At 42.6% G+C, this 20,477-nt stretch overlaps 1 protein-coding gene across 1 annotated transcript in view; it reads right to left on the bottom strand.

Annotated features, from left to right (window-relative positions):
• The window catches only part of Exd2 (exonuclease 3'-5' domain containing 2), a 36,645-nt gene that overhangs the window by 13,986 nt on the left and 2,182 nt on the right, over nucleotides 1-20,477 (bottom strand). The window contains exons 2-4 of the mRNA XM_028876135.2: nucleotides 12,285-12,720; nucleotides 4,896-5,152; nucleotides 1,591-1,717 (exon numbers count right to left, since the gene is read on the bottom strand). Of these exons, the coding sequence (XP_028731968.1) occupies nucleotides 1,591-1,717; nucleotides 4,896-5,152; nucleotides 12,285-12,674 (774 nt within the window). The 5' untranslated portion in view covers nucleotides 12,675-12,720. The remainder of the gene's footprint in view (nucleotides 1-1,590; nucleotides 1,718-4,895; nucleotides 5,153-12,284; nucleotides 12,721-20,477) is intronic.

The following is a 20,477-nucleotide window of genomic DNA, read 5'->3' as shown; positions in this document are numbered from 1 at the left end:
GGCATTTAGACACCACAGGATCTATAAGAGAGAGGTGGTGGGAGCCACAAGCCACAGGCGGATAGAAGCAATGCTCAGCATGTGGTGGGCAGCATGTCTAGAGAGCCAACATTCCTGACCTCAACAGGGCAGCAGTAGACTATAGGAGGACAGCAAAGGGACAACGGGGACAGCAGAGGGCCACAGGGGGGCAGCAGAGGGCTGAGCCACAGGGGGGCAGCAGAGGGCTGAGCCACAGGGGGGCAGCAGAGGGCCACAGGGGGGCAGCAGAGGGCTGAGCCACAGGGGGGACAGCAGAGGGCCATAGGGGGGCAGTAGAGGGCTGAGCCACAGGGGGGCAGCAGAGGGCTGAGTCACAGGGGGCAGCAGAGGGCTGAGCCACAGGGGACAGCAGAGGGCCATAGGGGGGGCAGTAGAGGGCTGAGCCACAGGGGGGCAGCAGAGGGCCATAGGGGGGCAGTAGAGGGCTGAGCCACAGGGGGGCAGTAGAGGGCCATGGGGGGGCAGTAGAGGACTGAGCCACAGGGGGGCAGTAGAGGGCTGAGCCACAGGGGGGCAGCAGAGGGCTGAGCCACAGGGGGGCAGCAGAGGGCTGAGCCACAGGGGGGCAGCAGAAGGCTGAGCCACAGGGGGGCAGCAGAGGGCTGTAGGGACAGAACCACAGGAAATCTGTTTAGTTACTCAATCTGAGACAGCCAAGAGAGCCACAGTTCTGCTAAGCAGGCTGGGGTTAAGTAAATAGTGTGCAGGATACTAAGCAAACAAAAATACAAATATTATATTGTGGGAGAACAAAGTGTTGTTCCTGATGAAAATGGACTATCTATTTATATTGGGAAGTGAGCTAGGAAACAAATTTTTGCTTGGGACCCAGGAACTGGTAGAGCCCTAAGTCATAACTTCTGTATGAGAAGTCAAAACATGGCTGGGCAGTGGTGGTGCATGTATTTAATCTGCACTCAGGAGGCAGGGGCAGGTGGATCTCTGAGTTCAAGGCCAGCCTAGTCTACAGTGAGTTCCAGGACAGCCAAGACTACACAGAGAAACACTGTTTTGAAAAGCCAAGAAAAATAAAAGTCTGTGGTAGTTTGAATGTAATTTACCCTCATAATCTCATAGGGAGTGGCACTATTAGAGTTATGGCTTTGTTGGGAAAATATGACCTTGTTGGAGGAAGTGTGTCACTGTGGGGTCAGGCTTTGAGATTTCCTATGCTCAGGGTACCACCCAGTGTCTCAACTTCCTGTTGCCTGCAAGAAGTAGGACTCTCAGCTACTACTCCAGCACATCAGCCTGCATGCCGCCATGTTCCCCATCATGATAATAATGGACTGAACCTCTGAAACTGTAGAGAACTGCTTACTGTTTCTTATGCTGAGATTTATAGCACTTTAAAAAATGTTTATGCATTTGTATTTTCTCAAGTGTTCAGCACATTCCAAACTAAAATGCAATAGGACTCTCAATGTTTTATTTAAGCAGCATGAACATTACTGTCTTGAGAAGAACCTGACAGTAAAGTCCACTTGAAGGTCTCTCTACCCAATGCTCACATTGAAGATTAGCGTCAACTACTCTGATAACAAGTACCTGGTCTTCAGTAAGATTCTCAGCATCCCAGTTGCTGCAACGAAGTAGAAGGGACTTGTCTAGTGGAAAGTTCAAAATAGTCTCAGCAAGAGATTTCAGGCTCAGCCCGTTACAGAGTATATTGTTTCTACAAGAAATAAATAAATGCATGTATCAAATTGGGCAAATGGCATGAATAGGAAAAAATTTTAAATGACTAATAAACAGAGGACAAATAAGTACAAGAAATCAAAGAAATGGTGATTTCCTATCAGACTTACAATGGTTTTGTTTTGGTTTTTTAAACAAGTACATCTAATATCAATGGAGCATGAAAATCAATTAGGTTCATAAAATTTGTGAACTGAACATCTTTACAATCATTATGAAAAACAGTTTAATAATAAATAACTATCAAAAACTCAAATATAAAAATTCTCTGATCTAGCATTTCCTTTCCTGGGAGTTTATCCAATGGACAAAGATACTTAAGTGGATATTCACTGCAGCACTATATGTAGCAAGAAGAACTGTAAACAGACTAAATGTCCTTCAATGGTACTCACACCTTACTTTTAATGTATGAGTAAGAATGACAAAGCTATGTCAGGAGTTAAGAGTATTATAAAAACCAGTCACTGTTTCTGCTCTTCAAAACTTCACGATTAAAACTGCTGCAGGGCGCTGGAGAGATGGCTCAGAGGTTAAGCGCACCTGCTGGTCTTGCAAAGGACCCAGAGTTGGTTCCCAGCACCCACGTGGCAGCTCGCAACCATCTGTAACTCCAGTCACAGGGAATTTGACACCTCTGGCCTCCTCAGGCACTGCACAAATGAACACTCGTGTACATAAAATAAATATAAATAAGTCATTTAAAAAAATTGCTGGGTAACAAAAAGGATTTCATTGTTGATCTTGGAAAATCAGAGACTAACCAAGAAATACATGTGGAATTAAGAAAACATCAGTGGACCAGAGAGTATCTCTGAGAGTTTGAGGCCAGGCTGCTCTATATAACAAGTTCTATGCTAGCAAGAGAACATGGAGAGACCCTGCCCAAAAAAAAAAAAAAAAAAAAAAAAGAGTTCTAGTGGAGTTCTAGGCAAGGGATATAGATCCAGGTTAGTCATACAGCACTTGCCCAGCACACATGGAGCCCTGGATCAAGCTCCAGCACCACTAAAAACAGCAATAACAACTAAGTGATGGAGTATCTGCCTAGCATGCACAAGGCCCTGGATTCAATCCCTGATACCAAAATAGTAACAACAAGGAAAGTGAAAACAGACAACATATGACACTAGTCCAGAATAACATCTGCAAGTCACGGAGCAGCAAGCTGGCAGACAAAGGCTCCTGCGATGAGGAAGAAGAGGAAGCCTTCCCTTCCCAAACAAGCAGTCAACCAGTCATGTCTCACCGCCCGAGACCAAAAACACAGAAAGGCCAGGCACACTTGAATAAAATAAACAGCTCTTGGTTGAATTCACGGAATTGAGAATGGGAAGGAGGTACTAACTTTCTTAGTTCTATTAGAACCACAGCAGCAGGGCCTGGAGTGTAGTTCAGTAGGAAGTACACGCACAGCAGGAACAAGGCCTAGGGTCAATCTCCAGCAGGACAGTGAAGTAAAATATAAAATAAAACTGGGGCTGGGGGATGCCAGGAATTTCATTAATTATAAGAAAATTTCATTGAAAATGAAGGGTCGTGGGCTAGAAATACAACTAATGATAGCGCACTTGCCTAATTTATTCAAGTCCTGAAGCTCAATTTTCAGCACAAAAACATAAAATGAAAGGTCTGAAGAAAGCTTCATCCTTGTTCTGAAGATGAGACTCAATCAGTAAAGGGCTTACCACGCAAGCGTATAGACTGAGTTTGACCTCCCAGACCCGTGTAAAAAGGCTGGCTGTGGCAGAATGTACCTGATATCCCGTGCCAAGAGGCAGAGACAGGCTTGTTGGCCAGCCAGACTAGTCACGTCTGTGAGCTCCAGATCGATGAGAGACTCTGACTCAAAAAATAAAATGAAGGTGGTACATGCCTTTAATCTCAGCACTCAGGAGGCAAAGCTAGGCATGTAGGTCTCTGTGAGTTCAAGGCCAGCCTGGTCTTGAGTGGTGAGACCCTGTCTCAACAACAAAATCTAATGAAGATCAATTGAAGAAGACACTCCACAGTGACCTCCTGCATGTGTGTGTGCACCCGAACACACACACACACACACACACACACACACACACACACACACACACACACACACAATTTCATTCTTATTTCTTGTATATTATCGTTTTTATTATATCGTATATTATATTATAAAGATAATTCATCTTTGGCCTAATTCTCTTTTTGGATGTTTTGAGACAGGTGCTCATGATCTAGCCCAGGCTGGCCTCAAACTCATACTCTCTTGCCTCAGCCTCAGAGAACTCAATGCACTTTCAATTTACATACATTCATTTAAGTGTCTCCAAATACACAGAGTGTAAATGAGGACTGTGGTTTCTGGAGAGATGGCTCAACAGTTAAGAGCATTCGATGCTCTTGCAGAGGACCCAGGTCCAGTTCCCAGTACCCACACATCAGCTCACACCCCTCTGTAACTCCAGTTCAAGGGGATCTGATGCTCTCTTCAGGCCTTCACAGATGTAAACATACAGGCAGGCAAAACACTCATATACATAAACTAAATAAATACATTTTAAGTAAGTAAATAAATATGGATAAATGAGGACCGTGCATGGACCTGAGGAATTAAGTGTGACCCCTGAAAGATGGAGTGAAATAGTTTCCACAGAAGAAAGGGCTAAGAAAGGAAGCCTCTCTCTCCAAGTCAAGGACAAGGCTGGCCATTATTTGTGCCTACGGCTCGTTTGTAAACACAAATGCTGCCCAGAAGTCGGGTTTACCACAGGAGTGCTGAAGACCTGGCCCACTGTCGCCCCTCAGAACCCTGAGGTCAGGTCATCTAGTCTCTGAAGAGAAGCCACAAATACGGACTCTTATACTTAGTCTTCTGGATTGAAAACACATTTCACATGGGAAAAAGTAAACAAACCCTACAGCTCCAACTTAGCCAGGGACCACCGGTTCATAACCTCTCCTTTACAAGGGATTAGAGGTTTATCAAAAAAGAAAGTTTAGCCAACCAAGCTTTTCTCAGACCTTGGTGTGTCTCCCCACAAGTTCAGTACGCATTTTCAAAGCCTTTAGGTTTCTAATGACTTCTAACTGCTTCATTCTCGATCCCCAGCCACTGCAGCTCATGTACAATGCTTGCCCCACAGCTACAGGCATCCTGGCATGCATACAAACCATACCCCTGCTTCACGGCTAGGTAGCGGAGGTCTAGACACCCCCTTACAATGAGTCCATAATCCTGTAGAAGCTTGTTGGCATCTTCTGAGCATCCCACTCCTACTTTCAAGATGGTGCCATCTGCCAGTATGTCCAAAAGCGTTCTTGGTAGTGTTTTGCCTCCATAGATCAGCCTGGGCAAGCGAATCAATGCACAGAAGCCACTCGGGGAAGCCATTTGTAGGAGTGACAAAGGACTGGCTTTGCCTTCCAAATTCACCTGCAAAAGAACACGACAGAGCACAGTTCACATCTTTGCACAGCAGCAGGACAAAAGGAATCTCTGGCTAAAAACCCAATCTAAGAGATATGTCCTTAGCTTCCCAAAGGGAGTGGCAGAATGGATTCGAGGCTAAATGCAAGGAGAGCCTGTTTGAACAGATATGAGGCCTGCTAAAGCAGCAGTCTGAAGAAGCTTCACAAGGCCAACTCCAGGCCCTGAAACCTGATCAGTCCACAAATAGTCACCAGCTGATAGTCTCGGGAGCTCTGAGACAGCAGTCAGAGGAAACATGCTGAGTTTAAAGGCTAAGGAACAGAGGCTAAGAGCAGAGTGCTAACGGCATTGTACCTGAATGCTCTACTGCACATGCTCGGAACAGCCCTCACCTGCCTTGTCAGCACTGCCTCAAGAGGCTAGTTTCAAAAGGAAGTAGAGGCCAGCACGGTAGCATTTGCTTTTAATCCCAGCATGGAGCAATCTATGCGTTTGAGGCCAGCCTGATCTGCATATTGAACCAAGACAGCCAAAGCTGTATATTGGGAACCTTTTTCAAAAACACAAAACAAATAGTGCAGAGTACAGCTCTGCCAGTATAACAGATCCTCGTGGGACAAAGTCACAAACGGAGTTTACCAAAGAAAGAAACAGCACAGAGTTAAGTCTGAGAAAATGCTGAATTAATGGTATCCCTAGAAAAACATACTTACAAAATTTGTTCCTACTTTCAAGAGTTTAAAAAGGATTCCAAAAGCAATCCACAAAACAGATGAACTACCCAATAAATTTCTTCTCACTTTTCAGGAAAAGAAACTTTCAGCCTATAGGTGGAACAGCTTACCAAATATGACAGGATACTGGCAAAGCCGACATTATCACTCACAGTCCCCAGTGTCTACAACAGTAGTTCTGAAGGGAGAATGATTTTGCCCCGATGGGAAATTTAAGTCTGGAGAACTCTTGGGTCATCACAGTGGAAGAAGGGAGTATGAAGGCACCTAGCAGGCGGGAGGCAGATGCTGCTGGGCATCCAACAGCACAAGACATCCAACAGGACACATCCCACAACACTACTCACAACACAGAATGATCTGCCAATCATGTCAGCAGTGGGGACAATATGACTATGTGTGAGGCTCACACACTGCCTACATTTATGGCTGGCGTGGTCCTGGCCTAAAACACTTAGAACCTTTGAGGAAGAAGAGACATATAGGACAAGCTCTTATACATGTGATATGGTAAAAGCAAAGGTATTTATTAATACCTTTGGTATTGTGGGATATCTTTCTGTATGCCGTGAATATGTATTGCTCCAGCTGGCTAATAAATAAAACTGCATTGGCCTATGGCAAGGCAGGATGGAGCCAGGTGGGAAAATTCAAGGGAGATAGTGAGAGGAGAAAGGCAGAGTGCAGAGACACCAGCCCATAGACCAAGGAGCAACAAGATGCCAGCAGATCACTAACGCCATGGCCACATGGCCACATACAGATTAATAGATATGGGCTGAGTTAAGTTATAAGAGCTAGCTAACAAGAAGTCTGACCCATAGGCCATACAGTTTATAAATAATATAAGCCTATGTGTGTTTACTTGGGACCAAGTGCCTGCAGGACTTGAGTGGGAGAGATTCCTTACTGTTCAGCACAGCCATGATTTAACTCACCAAAACCTTAGACTTTCTTCTTAGACACTGCTTTACCAATGGGAGCTATTTACACATCCTCAGAAGAAAATTGGTGCCATGTGTGGTGAAACGCACCTCTGATCCCAGCACTTGGGAGGTACAGACAGGTGGATCTCTAGGAGTGTGAGGACAACCTGATGTACACAGCAAGTTCCAAACCAACTGGGGCTACATAATGAAAAACTACGTGTCTCCCTTCCTACCCCACACATGCACATGTGTGCACACAAGCACACACACACAACATAAAGAAGGAAATAAATAGTATAAATATATTAAAAGAAAATTTTAAAATGATAAGAAATTGTTCTCATATCTGACTGCTTTCTAATTCCAAGCTGAATCTAGACTCAGCACATCTTCAGAGTTATAGAAGAAATCAGATCACCTACAAAGAATCAATAAAATAATGATGATTACCTTCAATAGCAACAATGGAAAACAGAAGACAATGAAATACAGTCTTAAAAATGGCAAAGCTAAAATCCTACACTCAGAGGAAAAATTTTTACAAGACTTAAAAAAAGATATTTTCAGAACAATGGGCATCTCATTATCAATGAGAATCTAGGCTCAGAGGAGATGCCAGCAAGACACAGAGGGAGTTGGACATAAAATGGAGGAGAGGTAAAGAATCATGTGGCAGAACATAGATTAATAGAAACAGGTTAATTTAAGTTATATAATTTAAGTTAATATAAGAAATAGCTGGGAAGAAGTCTAAGCTAAAGGTCAAGTTTTTATAACTAATAAGTCTCCGTGTCATTATTTGGGGGCTAGCAGTCCAAAAAAAGTCCAGCTGCATTTGGCATTCAACGTGGAGGCTCAGCCCATATATTCAAACATAGGGTCTGAGAAAGCTGAGAAAAGTCCTGGATTTGACCCATGGCTCATGGTGTACAGAGTCAAGGCTCCTTTAAGAGGCCCTACTATGTAGCAGAGCATTTGAACAGCAGCCTATCAGCAGGAGACTAGTTTGAAAAGTCTGCCACAGCACAGGCCCAGAAACTCCCCAGAGTTGGAGAGGCTAGATACAGCTCTGGGGGGAAGGGCACAGGCAAGAGGCTCAGCTCTCATCAACACAAAGTGGGTGGAGCCAGCTCCCAGCAATGCTAAGTGAGCCACACAGTGGGTAGCTTACCTACTGCCTAGCCATTTAAGGTTTGGCTCATGTGATCAGAGAAATACTGCAGAGGCACAAAAGAAAAGTCAGGTCCAGACTGAGAAAACCTCTGAATAGGTACAATATGCTTGAAAATTTGACAATGTGTTTAGGTGCTGAAGAAAGAAAAGAAAATGGGTAAAGACATTTATAGAAAATAAATAAATAGTTTGAAAATAATAAAGTAATATAAAAAGAATAAGCTACATAAGGATAGGAAATACATAGGGCATCTGGATCATGTATGGTGCTTTGTTGACTTTGAATTTTTTAAATGCTAATGAGCAAAATCCAACAGCTGCTGAGAGATACTGGATTGTGGAAAAAAACTGCTGAATTAAACCAGCCTATATATTTTAAGGATGTCTTTTTTTTTTTCATTTTTTAAATTTATTTATTAAATTTAATTTTACATATCAGCCACGGATTCCCTTGTTCTTCCCCCTCCCACTCCCCCACCTCTCCCCCCAGCCCACCCCCCATTCCCATCTCCTCCAGGGCAAAGACTCCCCTGAGTATTAAGTTCAACCTGGTAGATTCAGTCCAGGCAGGTTCAGTCCCCTCCTCCCAGGCTGAGCCAAGTGTCCCTGTATAAGCCCCAGGTTCCAAACTGCCAGTTCATGCACTGAGGACAGGACCCGGTCCCACTGTCTGGATGCCTCCCAAGCAGATCAAGCTAATCAACTGTCTTATTTATCCGGAGGGCCTGATCCAGTTGGGGGCTTCTCAGCTATTGGTTTATAGTTCATGTGTTTCCTTTCATTTGTATATTTGTCCCTGTGCTTTTTCCAACCAAGGATGTCTTAACTTTAGATTGGAAGTCAGAAAATGTGTTGTGTTGGGGTAGAGGTTATGCCTTTGTTCCCACAGGAAACAAAAAGCTATGGATTCCTTCAAAATAAATAAAGATTAGATTTGACCCTGGGAAACCTCTTGAAAATCCTGGCTACAGACATGAAGGAAAAAAAAAAAAAAAACAAGAAAAATTACAAGACAGGTGACATATATAAGCTAATCCCTCTACATGGGAGCAGCTCTGAGACTGGATGAAACATGATAAATCTTGTAGGCTATAGAATCCCCATGACTTATTATTACATGCTATCCTTTCATGGAACATGGATGGAGATTTATATTACAGTTTAGTTACTCTGTCCAAATGGACTTTTAAAGTTGACAGATGCCAGCCGGGCGGTGGTGGCGCACGCCTTTAATCCCAGCACTCGGGAGGCAGAGGCAGGTGGATCTCTGTGAGTTCGAGGCCAGCCTGGGCTACCAAGTGAGTTCCAGGAAAGGCGCAAAGCTACATAGAGAAACCCTGTCTCGAAAAACCAAAAAAAAAAAAGTTGACAGATGCCTTTTCCCTACTCAAACACAGAACAGAGAATCATCTTCAGCTGATTTGTGCATATTGCACATCCCATACTTGTGTTAATGCAGATATGTATGTAACCTTTAAAAGATTGTATGTTTCCAGGGGGGAAAAAAGGACCAGACACCAATGAAAACAAGTAGCCCAGGTGATCCAGTCTCTCAGAATGCCTCTGTTGCAGTTTCCTCAAAAATCTGCATCTAGAACATCTTCAAAGCAGCTAGCTGAGATGGTTCAGCCTCACAGTCTACTCTAGGCAGGACTTCAGATAAGCTCTGCACTTTCCCATCACACAGAGACTAAACAAACAATAATACAGCTTGCTCTCCCAGGACTTGACTATTATCTCATTTTCTCAGGGTCCCTGAAGATGCCATAGTCCCTAGATAGCAGGAAGTAATTTTAAGAACATGACGCCAACTTGGGAGGCAGAGGCAGGTAGAGCTCTCTGTGAGTTCGACACTAGCCTGGTCTAGTTCTAGGATAGCCAAGGCTACACAAAGAAACCCTGTCTCAAAAAACCAAAACAACAACAAAAAGAACATGATACCACATTCTCAAGAGTTGGGGTGGGTGGTTTTTGGTCATTTGGTGAGTTATGGATGCACTGTAGGATAGTCTCTCTATACGCTGTGAATATGTGTTGCTTTCATTGGTTGATAAATAAAGCTGTTTGGGCAATGGTGAGGCAGAATAAGGTTAGGTGGTACTATCAAACTGAAAATGGAACTGAAGAAGGGTGGAGTCGGGGCAGACACCAGCAGCCGCTGAAGGAGCAAGATGCCAGAGCACCAGTAAGCCACAGGCCACGTTGTGATACAAAGTTTAATAGAAATGGGTTAACTTAAATGTAGGAGCTAGTTATTAATAAGCCTGAGTCATCAGCCAAAAATTTATAATTAATATAATCTTTTGTGTGATTATTTGGGATCGGGAGGTTGGGACAGAGAAACTCCACCTCCAATTACATGGATGTTTGTCATCGTTTAGGGGGGTTGGCTGCAAGTTCTTACTGGTCATGGTCAGGGAAAAAAACTAAGCAAAAGAGGTTAGATTCAGAAACCTCTTCCTGAAAAGAAAATAGAGGGGATATAGGAATGATAGCATAAAAGGGTAGATTATTGAATCTACTTTTAAACTAAAAAAACCTATTAATCTCAAATATTTTATATTGGTATGGATTTTTGTATATTGATAAAAATTTAAGGTTATTTTTGCTATAATATACTCTACATATGTTTCTACTCTTGTTTAAGGTATCTTTGTATTGATACAAATTTAAGGTTATTTTTGTTAGAACATACTGTAAAGTATTGTACCTATGCAGCTAATTAGAAAATGTAATGTAAAGTTCTAGTCCTTGAAAGCTATTAATATAAACTATGTAGGATAATTAAGAAATACAGGTTAGTATTAAGTCATCTGTTGCATGAAATCTAAATGGTCTTATAATAAAAACCTGGAGCCAGACATCAGGATGAAAGCTGAAAGATCAGAGAAGTAGTGCAAGCCACAGCCACCACCAATTCCTCAGCCTGAAAGAGAAAGAATTCCTGTCTCCTCCCACTTTATACTCCTTTCTCTGCCCAGCCATAACACTTCCTGTCTCAATCTTCCTAGTACTGGGATTAAAAGTATGTGATCCCAAGTGCTGGAATTAAAGGTGTGCCACTACTGCCTGGCTCAGTTTCTCCTTTAGACTAGATTGATCTCATGTAGCCCACTGTGGCCTTGAACTCACAGAAATTCAGATGGATCCCTGCCTCTGCCTCCTGAGTGCTAAGATTAAAGGTTCTAAATCCTTTAGGCCAGAATCAAGCCTTCCATATCTCCAGAGTTGTCCTCTGACCTTCACATGTATCCTATGGCACACATGCACCCCCACACATACAAATATGCATGCACAAACCACAAAAACACAAACATTAGAAAAGCAATCCTCAAAAAAAAAGTCCGAGGACCTAGGACTGCAGCTCAGTTGGTAGATCACTTGCCTAGCATGTAAAGTCCTGGGTCCAACCCACAGTACAGCATACAGAGGATATGGTGGCACACACATGGGCACACACACACACACACACACACAGACACACACACACAATCTGTTTTTTTAAAAAAGTATTAGCAAAGCAGTGGGGTGGTGTACACCTTTGATACTAGTACTTAGGTAAAGTTAGGAGAAACAAAAGCTCAAGGTTATTCGCTGTTACATATCAAGTTCAAGGTTAGCCTAGAACCTGTCTCAAAAAAACAAACAGAAGACAAAAACTAAAATAGGTAGGTAGTTGTGGTGCTAGGTTTTGTTTGTTTGTTTGAAGACAGGGTCTTATTTTGTAACCCAGGATGGCCTCAAATTCACAATATAGCCCAGGATAGCCTCAAACTTGCTGTGATCCCCTTGCCTCGGCCTCCCAGGGTGCTAAGGTTACAGGTGCGCACCACCACACCTACTTAGTAGCTGGTATTTGATGAGCACTTGCTGCATATTAAAACTGTACTGAAGCCTTTATAGGAATTATCTACTTGATTACTTAGAAGTCACTGGAAGTATGTGCCCATACATTGCTATTACAAATAAGTAAACAGACTTGGAGAAGCTAATTATCTTGTCCAGTTTGGAGAATAATCAGTAAAAGTGAAACTGACTTTTAATTATCTTGTCCAGTTTGGAGAATAATCAGTAAAAGTGAAACTGACTTTTTTTTTTTTAAAAAGCCCACCTAACTCCAGAGTAACAATTGTAAGGTCACTCCTATCCCAAGGACATCAGCATCATCTTCTAAAGTATACTTAGAAGCAAATCAAGAACAGAGGAAGCCTCCTTTCAGTTTATTCTATTCTTGACCACCCACGTCCCGAATTGGGAAAACTAATGAGATTTTTTGTCAGTCACTGCCTTTTAACTTACCCATTCACAGTCGATTCCAAGTACTGGGAAATCTTCCAGCTCTCTCCTAAGGAAGGGCTGGATATGATTCCACTCTGCCTCCTGAGATACTGTCACCACCTCTGCCTGGAGTATCCTCTCCTCCCACGAGGCCCTGGGTGCTCTCAGGGCATCTTCTGGAGGGGGCCACTCCCTCCTACCAGGCACTTGGTGCTGGTGCTGCTGCTGTGGTTGCTGGTGCTGCTGTGGCTGCTGCTGCTGCTGCTGTGGTTGTTGCTGCTGCTGCTGCTGCTGCGTCTCTCTGCTTGTCTTACACCATCTGCGCTGGATGCCTTTCCACAGGACAAATCCCCCCACAGCCACACCCAGAAGGGTGGTCACTGTCAAAGCCACTGAATTCTGTCTAGACATCTTCAACCTTTTACTGCTTAAGGTAGCATTTCACTAATCCCACAACCTGCAAGATAAGTGTCAAAAATACATTTACACATAAAATATAAACTTAAATATAAACAAATTTTCCCTAAAGTCCAAATCTCTGTACCCACAAACTAAAAAAACTGATACAAATTTTGACACAAAACAGTATTTTGATTTTTCCATTTTTATGCTTTTGTTTTTTTAAGACAGGGTCTCATGTAGCCCAGGCTGACCTTGAACTTACATAACTAGGGATGACCTCATCTTTATACTTTGTTATTCCATTTCTATTTCCATTCTTGCTTCCACAATTTCATCTGCGCTCTGACAACTACCTAGGACTCTCTTGTTGTTGTTGTTGTTGGTTTCCGAGCCAGCATTTCTCTGTGTAGTTTTGGCACCTGTTGCTGGCCTCAAACTCACAGAGATCTGCCTGGCTCTGTCTCCTGAGTGCTGGGATTAAAAGTGTGCGCCACTGCCACCCAGCCCCTAGGACTCTCTTAATGATACAAAATAGAATCAAGAGTAAAGGACAGCAAGACTGCTCAGCAGGTAAAGGCACTTGCTGGCAAGACTGATGACCTGAGTTCAATTCCTCAGACCTACACAGCAAAAGGAGAACTGACTTCCAAAAGCCCTCCTTCTCTCTGTCCCTCTCTGTCCCTGTCTCTCTCTGGAGCTTCGGCTCCAGAATGTCTCTTGCTACTGCTGTCCCTTTACATGTTTGCCACTGCCATTTTTCTCTGGTGTCTGACACGGTGTGAATGGATGTGGGGGGATCCCCACTGCCTTTAATGTAGTGTGATTATCTCATAGAAATATCCCATTCTACTGGGCATTTTTAACTTGTGGATTATTATGAAGATGATTTCCTCTTAAGCAGTACTGTTTAAAGTGTTGCCCCAGCCCCTGATAAAGCAGGAGCTAAAGAGGATAGAAAATGGGACCAAGAAGTGTCGCACAGCTAGGACTTATGAGTTTCTATTGAGAAGCCATACAGACTATGGTTTAGGTTAATGAGTTAGATCAAGTTCTTTCTGATATTGGGACATGTGTTCACAGGTTTCAGTGTGCATCATAGCCAAGCCAAGCTTTAAACAATTAACTTCATGTGACTAGAAAACAAAGAATTGGATGGTTAGTTAAGATAATTGGACTGGACTCTAAAACATGAAAAGTGAAACAAGTAACCTGTTTTTCTGGCAATTATAAAAACTACTGCCTATGTAAACGGTTATGGCTGAAAGGCTCCTGATCTATGAGAAGTCTTGTTTTTCACCTATGAGGTAAAATGTTTACTCATGTAAGGGATATAAAAAACATGTTGTTTTTTACTTGCATTCATTGTTGTCTTAGTTAGGGTTTTTATTGCTGTGAAGAGACGCCATGACCATGACAACTCTTATAAAGAAAACATTTAGCTGGGGGCTTGCTTACAGTTTCAGAGGTTCAGTCCATTATCATCATGACAGGGAGCATGGCAGTGTGCAGGCAGACATGATGCTGGAGCTGAGAGTGCTACATCTTTCGGGCAACAGGAAGTCAACTGGCTTTCACACTGAGGGAAGCTTGAGAAAAAGAGACCTCAAAGCCGGCGGCCACAAGGCCACACCTCTTAGTAGTGCCACTCCCTCTGAGGGCCATTTTCTTTCAAACCACAACGGTAATCATTCACTTGAAAAATAGAATGTAACTGCACTGCAATTTTTATATTGCTTGAAAGATTTGCTGGGGGTATATAAGCTGTAAGAGAAAGAATAAAGTAGAAGAGAGGGACAATACCAGGAAAGAAAGACTTAGAAGGAAGGACGTAAAAGGAAGATATCAGGAAGTAGTGGAGAAGGACGTCATCGGGAAAGCACAAGAAGGAAACATCAGGGTAGAAGAGAGAATGGAAAAGGACAGAGTAGAACAAGGACAGAAAGAATAAAATAAAGATTTTATCCCTCAGAGAAGAAGTCTGTGTGTTTTTTCTTACCAACTCTGTACCTCGTTCCCAGTCTCTCTGACCTACAGAAAGCTGGACAGAGAAAGGTACACAGGCACCTTTCCTTTTCTGGATTTTTGAGAGAGAAATGAGTAAGTAGTATCTACATACTATTAAAAGCAATAGCAACCCTGGGCGTGGTGGCACATACTTTAAATCCCAACACTTGGGAGGCAGAGGCAGGTGGAGCTCTGTGAGTTCAAAGCCAGCCTGATCTACAGAGTGAGTTGTAGGACAGCCAGGGCTACAAAGTGAGACCCTGTCTCAAAAAAAAAAAAAAAAAATCAACCAACGAACCAAATAAAGCAACAGCAGCAATAGTAAAGTATAATAATAATTGGTAAATGTCCCTTGGCCGGTGGTGGGAGAGCAGCTGCGGCCACTCAGTCCATGCTGACAAGTCTTGTATAGAAAGAAGGCCTATGGTCAAATACTGTGCTTACTCAAGAGCACTTGGGATCAGTTTTACATGAAACATCTCAACCACTATTAAATATTAACAATCAATTTACAGTTTCTTAAAAGACCATGCCAGCCCAATTAAAACACTAAAGGTGCTGAGCTACCCATCTACAGCTTAAATGACCAAAGACAAAGCAATCCTTTGCCTTATGGCTCAGGAATTCCCACTAAATAAGTATTGTTTTTATCATCTTTGAGGGGTATGTAGAGTTGTGTGTATATATTCATGAGCTGGGACACAGGCCAACATGGGTGTTTTCCTCAATCACTTTTCAACTTTTTTTGAGACAATAGTCTCTCTGAAGCTCACCCGTTCTGCTCGTCTAGTCGGCGAGCATGTCCTGGGGATGTTATCTCCATTTTCCCAGCCTTGGGCCTGCAGACGTGCACCACCTCCCTCAGCTCTTACAGGGGTGCTGGGGGACAAACTCGGGTCTTCCTTCACAAGCACTTTGTTGACTGAATGTCACTCCAGCCTTTTATAACTTTTTATTTTCAAAAAAAGCTCTTCTAGTCATCTTACAAGAGAACCAAGGTTCGATTCCCAGCACCCACATGGTGGCTCAAAACCCCGTAACAACAGTTCTATGAAATCTGACACTCTCTCTTACATCTATAGGCACCAAGTATGCTATGTGGTGCACATACATACATGCAGGCAACACATACACAGAACATAAGTAAACCTAAAAAAGTTTTGATTGAAAAAGCAAGCAAGCAAGCAAGCAAGCAAACATTTAAAATACAAAAGGGCTGAGCTACAGATCAGTAATATAACACTTGCCTCAAATCTGCAAAGCTCTAGGTTCAATCCCCACTACTGGTAGAAAAAAGTAATGAAAAACCAAAAATTTTAAGATGGGTACTCAGTAGGTGGTTACCCAATAGTCATGTGGCCCCAGCACTGTAAACGATTTAAGAAAATTTAATTCACAGTTAAACGGAAAGAGAGGAGGGATCATCAGGTATTAGAAACATGCAAAACCCACTAGAATGGGAGTCATACTCAGTCAGTGACCAGAACTCATACCAGGTCCAGAACCAGGCTTGAGAAGGGAAGTCTAAGCCACAGGCCATGGACACAATGGAACCCGATGAGGGGTGCCCTTGACTATAAACAGAGACCTAGAAGTGTCCATACACTAGTTCATGCTGGGCTGAGGTTATTAAAAATCCCTAAGGTGGAAAAAAAATCCCTAAGGAGAGGACAGATACTCAAATTTGTACTTATGAAGATGTAGGGACCAAGTTCATATCATTCTCATTAAAAGGAAAATCCAGAGCCAAGGATCTAAATTAAGACTGATTCAGAACTGGGGAACTAGTGTCACCATGGAAGTGATATACAGAGTCCATGTGTTTCTAACACAGCAAACATGTAGAGCTTCTGGGGAAGACAGGGCCTAGAACCAAAACAAAACTTGAAAGCCAATAAAAATAGTTCACAAAGGCTGGGCATGATAGCACAGACCTGTTATCCCACAAATATTAAGACTGAGAGAGCACAGCAAGTTTGAAACTAGCTTGAGTTACCTACCAAATTCCAGACCAGTTTGGTCTAGAAAGAAAGATCCTGTCTCAATAAATAGATAGACAGACAGACAGACAGACAGATAGATAGATAGATAGACAGATAGACAGACAGGTGGATGATAGATGGTAAAGGTACTGTGGAATATTATTTTAAGATTTGTTACATTCATTTATGCTGTGGAACATTTGTTTAATGATGCAAAGATGTGTTGCATTCTTTTATGTTGCATTTGTTTAACTCTGTAAAGCTGTGTTTGTTACTGTGCCTGTCTAAACATCCAATTGGTTTAATAAAGAGCTGAACGGCCAATAGGTAGGCAGGAGAAAGGATAGGTGGTAGGCAGAGAGAATAAATAGGAGGAGAAATCTGGGAAGAGAGGATTGGTGAGGAGCAAGAAAAAGAAGGAGAGAAGGACATCAGGGGCCATCTACCCAGCTACACAGCAAGCCACAGAGTAAGAGTAAAAAAAAAGGTATATAGAATAGAGAAAGAGAAATGTCCAGAGGCAAAAGATAGATGGGATAATTTAAGTTAAGAAAAGCTGGCTAGAAATAAGCCAAGTTAAGGCCGGGCATTCACAAGAAAGAATAATCCTCCATATATTTATTTGGGAACTGGTAATAGGCCCCCAAAAGTGCAAAGAGTAAAAATACCAACTACATAAAGGGGCTGGGGCCCCCAGATTATCTTCCCATATCTCAAATGATCTAAGGACTCCCATAAGACCCCATCTTCCACAGCTCACACCATCTCCCAACAGTGCCACACTGGGGCCCAATCCTTTACCACATGGACCTTTGGGAGAGGCCACATCCAAACTGCAGTAACTGTTTTTCTAAAAATACTCAAACATGAATTCAATGTGAACCTAATTTTTTAATAACTTTTTAAAAAATAAATTGGCTACCAAGACATCCCAAACAGAGCCTGAAGAACTGGAGAAAATACTTGCAAGTCACGTATCTATTAAAGGCATGTGTTTAAAATATAAACTCTTACAACTCAATAATAAAAGACAAATGAACTAATTAAAAAACATGATTAAGACTATGCATAGAGATCTGAAAGACAATTGAGCAATGGCCAAATAGCACATGAAAAGCTCCTTAACATCATTAGCTATTAGGGAAAATGCAAATCAAAACCACAATGACATAACGCTTCAAAACCACTACTGTGGCTCTCAAAAAGGCAGCTAAGAAGAACTGGCAATACTGTGGAGAAATGAGAAACTCTCACACACTGTCAGTGGGAATGCCAAATGGTGCAGCTGCTTTGGAGAACAGCCCGGCAGGTCTTCAACAGCTAAGCATAAAGACACCACAGGCCTCACAGTTCCATTACAACCACATGGAAGGGAAATGAAAACACATCCACAGAGAGTGCCGAGCATTACTATCTGTAACAACCCCAAAGTGGAAATCATCCCAAAGCCTATTAACTGAGAGACACATAAAACAGCCTAGCTACAGGTTATGAGTTGAGCTGGGTCTTCCAAAAAGGTAAGGTGAAGTTCTACTCTCAGAACCCGGGCCTGTGCCCTTCTTAGGAATTAGGGCCTTCCATATATTATCAAGATAAAGTCGAGGCAGGTGGTGGCGCACACCTTTAATCCCAGTGCTTGGGAGGCAGAGGCAGGTGCATCTCTGTGAGTTCAAAGACAGCCTAATCTACACAGTGAGTTCCAGGACAGCAAAAGCTAGAGAAACACTGTCTCAAAAAGAGAAAAAGATAAAATGAGGTCATACTGATGTAGACTCAGCCTTAATCCAGTGTGACTGGTATCCTACAGAAAAAAAAAAGAAAAAAAAAAAAAAAAAAAAAGACAAAGAGAGACCCAAATGTGACAGGCACACAGGGAAGAAGTCAGGAGAAGATGGAGGTGGATACTAAAGTCAAGCAAACCAAAGAAAGCCAAGGATCTTTATTCCTAGAAGCTAAAAGGCAAGGAAGAATCCTCCCATCCCCAACTCCCCACCAAGGAGACAGAATAGTCCTCCAGAGACTTCAATCTTTAATTATGAGCCTCTAGACTCCAGAACTGTAGACCAATTTTCTTTTGTTGTTGTTGTTTTGTTTTGTTTTTCAAAACAGGATTTCTCTGTGTAGTTTTGATGCCTGTCCTGGACCTCGTTCTATAGACCAGGCTGGCCTCGAACTCAGAGAGATCCGCCTGGCTCTGCCTCCTCAGTGCTGGGATTAAAGGCATGTGCCACCACCACCCGGCCCATTTCCATTATTTTAAGCCATCCAGTTTGTGGTCTTCGTGACCGCAGCCTTAGGGATGGAGAGATGCTCGGTGGTTAAGCGTACCTGTTGCTCTTTCAGAGGACCTGGGTTTGATTTCCAGCAGCCATTATCAGGTCTTCGCAACTGCCTGTAAATCCAACTCCAGGGGAACCTAATATTCTCTTCTGGTACTTGCAGGCATGTGCACAACACACACACACACACACACACACACACACGATGGTTCTGGCCTTTAATCCCCGGGAGGCAGAGGCATCTCTGTGAGTTCCAGGCCATCCAGGACTCCACAGTGGGACCTTGTCTCAAAAAACAAACCAATAAACAATTCTTTTTAAAGTAAAGATACAAATGGGGGAAAGGTGTTCAAAAAGAATGTTTTGTTTAAATATTTACACATATATGAACTGCAAATAAATATTTCTAAAGTGTTTTGAAAACAAACTTGACCAAATTTAATAATTTCTTCTTTATACTAAACTTCTTTTCTACCACACTTTCTAATCTAGATAATAACGCCTTTCAGTTGCTATCTCTTCCAACATTGTAATACACATAATATGTACTATACACATATGAAAATAAAATCCATAGTGTATAGTTAATAACTGAATGGAATGGAGAGATGGTTCATCAGTTAGCACTTGCTGCTGCATATGTCTGCATCCACTTTTATGTGGATATTAGCTGTTAAGTCAATGATAACCAAGCTACAATCCACAGAACCACTAAGATTAGCTATAAAGTAAGGGACTAGATGGGACAGATAGATCTCATTAGGAAAAGGAAATAGAATAGTTGTAGACGGATGGGTGAGGGCTGGACAGAAGGGTCAAGTGGGAAGAGGGAGGGAATATGGGGAGAGACAGCTAAAATTAAGGGCCATTTGAGGGGTAGTATGGAAACCTAATATAGTAGAAGCTTCCTAATATATATATATATATATATATATATATATATATATATATATATGAAGGCAATCTAAATGAAATGGCCAAATAATGGGGAAGACAGAGTCCCAACTGGACATCTCGTCACCCAACGAAGCTTCCAGTACTAGAATTGGGTTACATCTCATTGAGTTGTTGGCCAAACAGGATCCATGGGAAACCCCAAACAACTGAGGCTGTTGACAAGACTACAGGTTGCTCTTCACAAACTGACAGCAAGGCCCCATTGCTGAAGACAACACCTACACAACTCATTGAACATGGAGATGTTGAGCTGGTGCCTACATAGAACCTTCACCCCTAATTCTAGTGTCTTTGGTACAGGAAGGTACACTGCATGCTACCAAAAGAGAAAGTAAACACCAAGTAATCCTCAAACCCGTGGATCTACCATGGTGCTCTGCCTGCAAGATATGCTAATGCAATGGCGACTGTGGTAGTTTGAATGTAACTGGCCCCCATAATTTCATAAAGAGTGGCACTATTAGGAGGTGAGGCTTTGTTGGGATAGGTATGGTCTGGTTGGAGGAGGTGTGTCATTGTGGGGGTGGGCTTTGAGGTTTCCTATGCTCAGGATACCACCAAGTGTCACAGTCAACTTCCCATGGCCTGCA

This window comes from Peromyscus leucopus, chromosome 14 (assembly GCF_004664715.2).
Source record: "Peromyscus leucopus breed LL Stock chromosome 14, UCI_PerLeu_2.1, whole genome shotgun sequence".
NCBI classification, from domain to species: Eukaryota; Metazoa; Chordata; class Mammalia; order Rodentia; family Cricetidae; genus Peromyscus; species Peromyscus leucopus.
This window is presented reverse-complemented; position numbering and strand designations above follow the sequence as displayed.